The 10677-nt window shown below is 40.3% G+C and overlaps 1 protein-coding gene across 6 annotated transcripts in view; it reads right to left on the bottom strand.

The window, feature by feature from the left end:
* LOC106086785 (runt-related transcription factor 3) overlaps positions 1-9540 on the bottom strand; it is a 55080-nt gene extending 45540 nt beyond the window's left edge. For all 6 annotated transcript variants that reach the window (XM_059366990.1, XM_059366992.1, XM_059366991.1 and 3 more), the window contains exon 1: positions 8793-9540. In XM_059366990.1, coding sequence (XP_059222973.1) covers positions 8793-9333 — 541 coding nt within the window. In that variant the 5' untranslated portion in view covers positions 9334-9540. The remainder of the gene's footprint in view (positions 1-8792) is intronic.
* Between the last annotated feature and the right edge of the window lie 1137 nt (positions 9541-10677).

Genomic DNA, 10677 nt, shown 5'->3' with positions numbered 1-10677 from the left:
GGCCGTATCTTATATACCCTCCACCATGGATCACAATTGTCGAGTTCTTTGCGCCGTATCTCTTTTTAGGCAAGCAAAGAATAATGGCTAAAAATCGTTATGATATTGGAGATATATCAGTTATAGTCCGATTCCGATCATAAGCGAATTGAATGTTGAAGTCCATAGTAGAAGTCATTGGATAATATTTCAGTCCATTCGGACAAGAATTGCGCCTTGAAGGGGCACAAAGAGCATAATGGGCAGATCGTAGCTGTATCAGGCTATAGATCCATTAAGACTATATTGGACACGTATGTTGAAGGTCATGGGAGACGCCGTTGTACGACATTTTAGCAAAATCGTATAAGAATTGCGCCCTTTCGACAGACGGACGGACATAGTTAGTGACGAAATTAGTATACCCCCATCCTATGGTGGAGGGTATAAGAAGTACGGGGCGAAGCCCAACATGAGCGCATATTAAGGAGAGTCGCAACGAGTGCTCGAGAGAGTCAACGAAGGAGCCAGAAGCGGTGCAGACGTGATGAGTAGAGTGCACTAAGAGTGCCATACTGCCTCAAACATATTCGGCTGTGCCTGTTCGTCGCCCAATACCTAGTGCAAACAGAGTGCCCTCGAGAGAGTCAACGAAGGAGCCAGAAGCGGTGCCGTTGTGGTAAGTAGAGTGCACTAAGAGTGCCATACTGCCTCAAACATATTAGGCTGTGCCTATTCGTCGTCCAGTACCTAGTGTGAACAGGGTGCCCTCTTGCCTCTTGCCCCACTTTTTATTAACGGAGTTCCCTATCCCGCCTCCTCACATTGCTACCAAGCCCGAACCAAGGAGTGCCCTCTCTCGCCTATCCGTGCCGTTCCCTGCAAAACCCGAACAGTGCAGAGAATTAAGGCGTAGCTTCGTGTCACCTGCCGGCTGTCGAATCCCAGCATTCAACGGTGTATTTAGGGAACCATTGTGACTGGGTCATTAGAGGAAATGAGGGTGATTAAGCCTATGGACTTATTTCAAAGGGAGACAGCGGAATGTACTTTTCTCAGATTGTCGCAGCTTGGATTGATTCGTGGGTCACCGGCGAGATACACCTATATTGGGTAGTACCTCTCAGACGGACTTCCAAATAGGAATAAATGTGGTGAATAAGGAACTGCTAGTAATGTTACCTACCCTGGCGGAGTGGCAGAAGGGTAGCGTTAGATTTTCAGACATTAATGTTTTTACAGATGAATCGGAAATGAGGGATGGACCAGAGTGTGGTATCTATTGCAGTGAACTCGATATAAACCTCTTCTTTCGAATGAGAGATGATGGCAGCATTTTTCAGGCAGAGGTGTATGGCTGGCACTTTATCGAAATATGGTCCGATTTGGACCACATTTGACACGCATATTGAGTGGCCTAATAAGTACAAGTCATTGTTCAATTTTGTAGAACTAAATATTGGTCATTTTGGTAGCCATATCCATATATAGACCGATCTGAACCATATACGATACGGATGTCGAAAAGCCCAACATAAGTCACTGTGTCAAATTTCAGCGAAAACGGATTATAAATGTGCCTTTTATGGGGCAAAGACTTTAAATAGAGAGATCGAAATGGCAGCTACATTCAAATCTGAATCGATCTGATCGAATCTAAAGAAGAATGTTAAAGGGCCTAACACAACTAACTGTCCTAAATTTCGGAAAAATTGGACGATAAATGCGCCTTTTATGAGCCCACGACCATAAATCGAAAGATCGGTCTATATGGCAGCTATATTCAAATCTGAACCGATCTGAGCCAAATTGAAGGAGAATTCCGAAGGGCCTAACACAACTTATTGTCTAAAATTTCGGCTAAATCGGGTAATAAATGGGCCCTTTACGGGCCTAAGACCTTAAATCGAGAGATGGGTCTATATGGCAGCTATATCCAAATCTGGACCGATCTGACCCAAATTGGAGAAGGATGCCAAGTGGCCTAACAAAACTCACTATCCTTAATTTCAGCAAAATCGGATAATAAATGTGGCTTTTATGGGCCTAAGACCCTAAAATGGGCGGATCGGTCTATATGGCAGCTATATTCAAATCTGGACCGATCTGGGCCAAATTGACAAACCATATCGAAGGGCCTAACATGACTCACTGTCCCAAATTTCAGCAAAATCGGATAATAAATGTGACTCTTATGGTCCCAAGACCCTTAATCGGCGGATCGGTCTATATGGGGGTTATATGAAGATATAGTCCTATGGACAAAAGAAGAATCTGTGCAAAATTTCAGCTCAATGTCTCTATTTTTAAAGACTGTTATGTGATATCAACAGGCAGACGGACGACATGGCTGGATCGTCTTAGATTTTTACGCTGATCAAGAATATATTGGGTTGCCCAAAAAGTAATTGCGGATTTTTCATATAGTCGACGTTGACAAATTTTTTCACAGCTTGGAACTCTGTAATTGCATTCTTCTGTCAGTTATCAGCTGTTACTTTTAGCTTGCTTTAGAAAAAAAGTGTAAAAAAAGTATATTTGATTAAAGTTCATTCAAAGTATTATTAAAAATGCATTTACTTTCTTTTAAAAAATCCGCAATTACTTTTTGGGCAACCCAATATATACAATATAGGGTCGGAAATGGATATTTCGATGTGTTGGTGGGTATAAAAATACGAAATCATCAAAAGTTGTTTGGAAAATCATCAAAAATTGTTTTATGGCATTTCGATATCTTTAAGTCCAAGATATCGGCAAAATTATAAATACCCAAAGAAGGTATTTACCCAATAAATAACCAAGCGTCGGGTATTTACCCGATAGGAAGCCATCTCTATATATTTCTCTTTTCTCGGATAATAAATGTGGCTTTTATGGGCCTAAGACCCTAAATCGGCGGATTGGTCTATTTGGCAGCTATATCCAAATCTGGACCGATCTGAGCCAAATTGACGAAGGATGCTGAAGGGCCTAAATTATAGATACCAAAAAAAAAGGTATGTACCCAATGAAAACCCAAGCGTTGGGTATTTACCCGGTAGAAATCCATCTCTATTTATTTCTCTTTCGTGACGAGCTTAATGATCAAAAATTTCTTGCTATAGAAAAGGAAATACACGGATCACAACACACCAACTAATGTGGGACTCGTCCGGCCAGGCTCTGCCGAATTTTTATTTTCAAGTTTTTCGCCTGTTAGGGCGAAGATTACTTTTGTCATAACTTTTCCTTTATTTCTCTTTCGCAGCCTCAATCCCATATCGGACGTTCTCTAGTAAAATCAACTTTTTTCGAACGTTGATTCGAAGATGGTCTCCAGTTCTAACCTGGCATTAGAATCTCATAGTATTGGGTTGCCCAAAAAGTAATTGCGGATTTTTTAAAAGAAAGTAAATGCATTTTTAATAAAACTTAGAATGAACTTTAATCAAATATACTTTTTTTACACTTTTTTCTAAAGCAAGCTAAAAGTAACAGCTGATAACTGACAGAAGAAAGAATGCAATTACAGAGTCACAAGCTGTGAAAAAATTTGTCAACGCCGACTATATAAATAATCCGCAATTACTTTTTGGGCAACCCATATGATATCCGCTCATCGTCTGTCTAATATAAACTATTTTCTGCGTCTTGAGACCGTGATAAAAAGGAGGTCCCTTATCTTAAACTAAAACTTGAATCGGACAGCATTAATTGATACGGGAGAAGATTTCCCTGTTCTTTAAAGGAATGTGTGTAGCCAAATTTGCATTTATAAAACAAATTTTTATAACATTTTTACTCAAAAGAATTTTTCCTTTACTTTTTGTGAAGTTTCAATACATCCTTTCGCCTTCTACCTATTCAAGGACAATTGTTACACCATTTACGCCTTGTTAACATTTACGCCTGTCTAGGTGATGTTGATATCCCTCTATTCTAATATTTGTTTTACCCTACACATTTCATGCTATCGTGCTAAATCGTTTAATAAACACACACTTTGGTAAACAAATAAACAATAAAATAGTTATTGGTAATATGACAACAAATGGTATCGTAGCTTATACGGTGCGATCAAGGATTTTATGGCATGTCACATCTAGTGTCTGTCAAATTTCATGATAACCTTTACGATGTTATGTTAAGAAGCCATTTAGGTGTTATTTGTTTTGCCTAAATAGTTTGGTTTGTTCTTGCTGTTTTTTTTGCGTGGTGTCAAAAACGCATTCCGTGATTCTGCTTCACAAAACGTTGGTGGTAAACCTGATTTGGCAACATTTAAAGGCCTACATTTAATGATAACTCATTGGTGGCATGCAAATGCGTATGGCGCGTGACAAACTATTTCCGCAGTACAAATGTGGCAATTTCCCACGTGTATAGGGGATTTAAATAAATGGCATTGGATGGTGTACACTTGATGGAATTATGACAAGGTGAAATTTAGTCAATATATTGGGTTGCCCAAAAAGTAATTGCGGATTTTTCATATAGTCGGCGTTGACAAATTTTTTTCACAGCTTGTGACTCTGTAATTGCATTCCTTCTTCTGTCAGTTATCAGCTGTTACTTTTAGCTTGCTTTAGAAAAAAAGTGTAAAAAAAGTATATTTGTTTAAAGTTCATTCTAAGTTTTATTAAAAATGCATTAAAAAATCCGCAATTACTTTTTGGGCAACAGATACTACACGCCACTGCTATGGTATTGGCTACTAAAACCTTTTGAATTTAGCTGAAACTCACAAAAGGGGAAGAGGTTGATGGGATGTTGCGATTGAGAATATCGGAATATCGATTAACCAATGTCCGTCTGTCTGTCCAATCGTCCGTCTATCTGTTTTTCTATCCCCTGATCCTTATATTCTCCTATGTTATGCTATACAGATGTCATTTTAAGTCGTTTTATATTGTACTAACTGGACAGGGTCCGCTCCGCTGCGCCTTGTCTCACCTTCTTATTTTACCTGAGCCCTATACTGGCTCGGTCAGAAAAGTCCTGTTTGGGGGTATTTTTGCGACCTTCCAGATATTTCGCGCTGATGTGCATATCATATTGGTGCTCTACTTCCAAAAACCTTTTATTTGAGCCTTACATAACTATGGTCCATAAATAAGTCCGGTATGCGGGTATATTTGGGGGTGTACTGGAACGTCATATATCACGTAAAGGGGGAGTTCGCCCATTATATGGGTTGTCCAAAAAGTAATTGCAGATTTTTCATATAGTCGGCGTTGACAAATTTTTTCACAGCTTGTGACTCTGTAATTGCATTCTTTCTTCTGTCAGTTATGAGCTGTAACTTTTAGCTTGCTCTAGAAAAAAAGTGTAAAAAGGTATATTTGATTAAAGTTCATTCTAAGTTTTATTAAAAATGCATTAACTTTCTTTTAAAAAATCCGCAATTACTTTTTGGGCAACCCAATAAATACCCTTCATTTGGTAAATAAGACCTGCGGGGAGGTTTTGGGAGGCCCCTCAGAAATAAAGGAATAAATTTTTATGTCAGATTTGTACTCTACTTTTCAATACCTTTCATTTGATACCCATATTGGCCAAAACGGTGAAAGAGTCCTGTTGGGGGGTTTTGTGGGGATGGGGGACCCCTCCGAACACTTTGGGCGAAATTTGTATACTAATTTCGTACTCTGCTCATAAATACCTTTCGTTTGATACCCATATTACCCCAATCGGTAAACATGTTCGTGCGGGTGGTTTTGGGGGGGTGGGAAGGACCCTTAGACACGAAGGAATAAATTTTTATATCCGATTTGTACTCTACATATAAATACCTTCCATTTGATACCCATATTGCTCAAAGCGGTAGAAGAGTCCAGTTGGGGGATTTTTTGGGGATGGGGGACTCCCCCGAACACTTTGGTCAAAATTTGTATACCAAGTTCGTACTCTACACTGAAGTACCTTTCATTTAATACCCATATTGTCTGGGGGACGTCCCCCCAGATTATTGTACCCAAAAATTTTATACCAATTACTTGTATTTGGGGTACCATAAGGTTGGCATACAAAATTTCGCTTAAATTGGGGTATGGCGGAATTTTGTCATTCCATTTGCAACACATCGAAATATCCATTTCCGACCCTATATAGTATATATATTCTGGACCAGCGTAAAAATCTAAGACGATCTAGCCAAGTCCGTCCGTCTGTTTGTCCCTTAAAATCACGCTACAGTCTTTAAAAATAGAGATATTGAGTTGAAACTTTGCACAGATTTTTTTTTTTGTCCATAAGCAGCTTAAGTTCGAAGATGGGCTACATCGGACTATATCTTGATATAGCCCCCATATAGACCGATCCGCCGATTTAGGGTCTTAGGTCTATAAAAGCCACATATATTACCCGATTTTGCTGAAAATTGGGACAGTGAGTTGTGTTAGGCTCTTTGACATCCTTCACCAATTTGGCCCAGATCGGTCCAGATTTGGATATAGCTGCCACATAGACCGATCCGCTGATTTAGGGTTTTAGGCCCATAAAAGCCAAATTTTTTTATCCGTTTTTGCTAAAAATTGGGACAGTGAGTTGTGTTAGGCTCTTCGACATCCTCCGTCAATTTGGCTCAGAACGGTCCAGATTTGGATATAGCTGCCATATAGACCGATCCTCCGCTTAAGGGTCTTAGACCCATAAAAGCCAAATTTTTTATCCGATTTTGCTGAAAATTGGGACAGTGAGTTGTGTTAGGCTCTTTGAAATCCTTCACCAATTTGGCCCAGATCAGTCCAGATTTGGATATAGCTGTCATATAGACCGATCCGCCGATTAAGAGTCTTAGGCCCATAAAAGCCAAATTTTTTATCCGATTTTGCTGAAATTTGGGACAGTGAGTTGTGCTAGGCTCTTCGACATCCTTCATCGATTTGGCTCAGATCGGTCCAGATTTGGGTATAGCTGCCATATCGACCGATCCGCCGATTTAGGGTCTTAGGTCCATAAAAGCCACATTTTTTAACCGATTTGGTGAAATTTGGGACAGAGAGTTGTGTTAGACCCTTCGACATCCTTCATCAATTTGGCTCAGATCGGCCCACATTTGGGTATAGCTGCTATAAAGACCTATCCGCCGATTTAGGGTCTTAAGTCCATAAAAGAAACATTTTTTAACCGATTTTGCTGAAATTTTAGACAGAGAGTTGTGTTAGGCTCTTCGACATCTTTCACCAATTTGGCTCAGATCGGCCGATCAGATCATCCACCGATTTAGGGTCTTAGGCCCATAAAAGCCACATTTATTATCCGATTTTGCTAAAATTTGGGACAGTGAGTTGTGTTAGGCCCTTCCACATCCTTCATCAATTTGGCTCAGATCGGCAAAGATATGGGTATAGTTGCCATATAGACCGATCCGCTGATTTACGGGCCTAGGTCCATAAAAGCCACATTTACTATCCGATTTTGCCGAAATTTGGGACAGGGAGTTGTGTTAGGCCAGTCGACATCTTTCATCAAATTGGCCTAAATCGGTTAAGATTTGGATATAGCTGCCATATAGACCGATCCGCCGATTTAGGGTCTTGGCCTTATAAAGGGTGATTTTTTTGAGGTTAGGATTTTCATGCATTAGTATTTGACAGATCACGTGGGATTTCAGACATGGTGTCAAAGAGAAAGATGCTCAGTATGCTTTGACATTTCATCATGAATAGACTTACTAACGAGCAACGCTTGCAAATCATTGAATTTTATTACCAAAATCAGTGTTCGGTTCGAAATGTGTTCATTCACCGTAACGTTGCGTCCAACAGCATCTTTGAAAAAATACGGTCCAATGATTCCACCAGCGTACAAACCACACCAAACAGTGCATTTTTCGGGATGCATGGGCAGTTCTTGAACGGCTTCTAGTTGCTCTTCACTCCAAATGCGGCAATTTTGCTTATTTACGTAGCCATTCAACCAGAAATGAGCCTCATCGCTGAACAAAATTTGTCAAAATTTGAACACATTTCGAACCGAACACTGATTTTGGTAATAAAATTCAATGATTTGCAAGCGTTGCTCGTTAGTAAGTCTATTCATGATGAAATGTCAAAGCATACTGAGCATCTTTCTCTTTGACACCATGTCTGAAATCCCACGTGATCTGTCAAATACTAATGCATGAAAATCCTAACCTCAAAAAAATCACCCTTTAAAAGCCACACTTATCATCCGATTTTGCTGAAATTTAGGACAGTGAGTTGAGTTTGGCTCTTCAAGAACTTTATGCAATTTGGCCGGTTCAGATTTTGATATAGCTGCCATATATACCGATCTATTGATTTAAGTTCTTGCGCCCATAAAAGGCGCATTTATTGTCCCATTTTGCCAACATTTGGGACAGTGAGTTGTGTTAGGCCCCTTGACATTTTTCTGCAATTTGTCCCAGATCGGTCCGGATTTGGATATAGCTGCCATATAGACCAATCTCTCGATTTGAGGTTTTGAGCCCATAAAAGGAGCATTTATTTTCCGATTTCGTCGAAATTTGGGACAGAGAGTTAAGTTAAGCTCTTCGACATCCCTCTTCAATTTGGCCCAGATCGATTTAGATTTGGATATAGCTGCCACATAGACCGATCTCTTGTTTTAAAGTCTTGGCCCCATAAAAGGCACCTCTATAATCCGATTTCGCTGAAATTTGGCATCTTGCATCATATACAGGACATCGTAATATCTTAAAATTGCTTTTACATTTTAAAGAATTGTTACCTCACATTAACGGAAGACTACTAACTACTACTAACATATTTGGGATAGTTTCATCTGTCTGAGTTTTCTTATATGTATACATTTTCATTATTATTCAATTCAATATTCTCACTCACCTCTACCACTTCGCCCCACAAATCGTAAATCATTGAATTTCGCCACTTGATTCTTCATCACTGCCGTCGAATTTCTCAGTTCGGCACAATAGTTCTCATCGTTGCCCGCCCGCACCGTTACCATTGTGCCATCCATGATGTCGCCCAGCGACACAACCTTAAAGGCCACCGGCAATGTTTTATTCGAACGCCAATGCGGCGGCAATACGGTGCAAACGAACAACGGACTGCTGGTGCGGATCAACTCACCCGGATGTTCGGTGAGAAAATCGCCGAGTGTGCGTTCGGCCAATATGTCCGAAGTCATTTTCGTATAGGCCTCATTCAGCAGTTGGGCTGCTGTGGGCGGAGTATTTTGTTCGCTCGAATTGTTGTTGTTGTTGCCATTTGAACTGTTGTTGTTATTGTTGCCATTGGAATTGCTCGAACTTGTGTTGTTGTTATTCTGGGTGTTGGAATTGTTGTTGTTGTTGTTGCTGGAGGCGGCCGTATTATTATTATTGGCCGTGCCTCCTCCATTTGTAGTCGTTGTGAGATGCATTTTTGCCTCAAAGTTATTCACTTTGTGGTTGGGATTGGCGGCAGATGTTGCAGCTGTATAATGCGAGTTGTGCTGTTGATGGTGGTGGTGTTGGTGGTTGTTGGGTGGGTGGCCGTAATTAGCGGCAACGACTTGTTTGAAGCGCACAATTTTTGTAGAGTTCTTGAACAACGCGCACGGATATGAAAAGTTTAATGTAATCGCAACGGAGGAAGAGATGTCTTGTCGATGTTCGTATCTGTTTGATTAGTATTTGCAAGTAATGTGACAACTATGACAAGGCCATCTGTAAAGATATAAAATGAAACAAATAGACTTCAATTAATTTTGGTAGCATTATGACCTAGGCGTATTTAGATTCAGCTCGCTGACTCTGGGTTTAGTGGTGTAAAGAATCCTATCACGCTCGTCTGCGAATACCGGTACCTGCGCCGGAAAATCGAGCCGCACTCGGGTCATTCAAACTGCTGGTATAAAGTAACTAGTGCTTTTCAGAGTAGTGTTAGCTCACAAAAGCGGGGGTTGGTGTACTCTCTGAAGTCGACCCAATCAACCTTTTTCTCATTGATTAACGACCGGTGCTCAGAGGTTATGAAAAAGGGTGGTAGGTCGATACCACCGTCTTTTATGGGCTCAAAACCTTAAATCGAGAGATCGGTCTATATGACAGCTATATTCAAATCTGCACCGACCTGGGTCAAATTGAAGAAGGACGTCGTAGAGCCTAACACAACTCACTGTCTCAAATTTCGGCAAAATCGGACAATAAATGCACCTTTTATGGCCCCAAAACCTAAAACTGAGAGATCGGTCTATATGGCAGCTGTTTCCAAATCTGGACCAATCGGCAGTTCTGTCTATGGGGGGGCTATATCAAGACATAGGCCGATACATCCCATCTGCGAACTTAACCCGCTTATGGACAAAACAAGTAAAAAGGCGTTAAGTTCGGCCGGGCCGAACTTTGGATACCCACCACCTTGGGTATATATGTAAACCTCCTTTTATCAAATTTCGGTGAAAATTTCATACCTTATGTCCCATATCAGTTATATCAAATTATGTTCCGATTTGGACCAAATACTAATAAGTACACTAGCAATACCTAAAAATAAACCGATCTGAACCATATACAACACGGATGTCGAAAAGCCTAACATAAGTCAATGTGTCAAATTTCAGAGAAATCGGATTATAAATGCGCCTTTTATGGGGCCAAGACTTTAAATCGAGATATCGGTCTACAAGGTAGCTATATCCAAATCTGGACTGATTTGAGTCAAGTTGCATAAAAGTGTCGAAGAGCGTAACACAAAGCACTGTCCCAAATTTCGGACAATAAAT

Source organism: Stomoxys calcitrans, chromosome 4 (assembly GCF_963082655.1).
Source record: "Stomoxys calcitrans chromosome 4, idStoCalc2.1, whole genome shotgun sequence".
Classification (NCBI taxonomy): Eukaryota; Metazoa; Arthropoda; class Insecta; order Diptera; family Muscidae; genus Stomoxys; species Stomoxys calcitrans.
The sequence above is the reverse complement of the archived record's forward strand: the minus strand, read 5'-3'. Positions and strand labels throughout refer to the sequence as shown.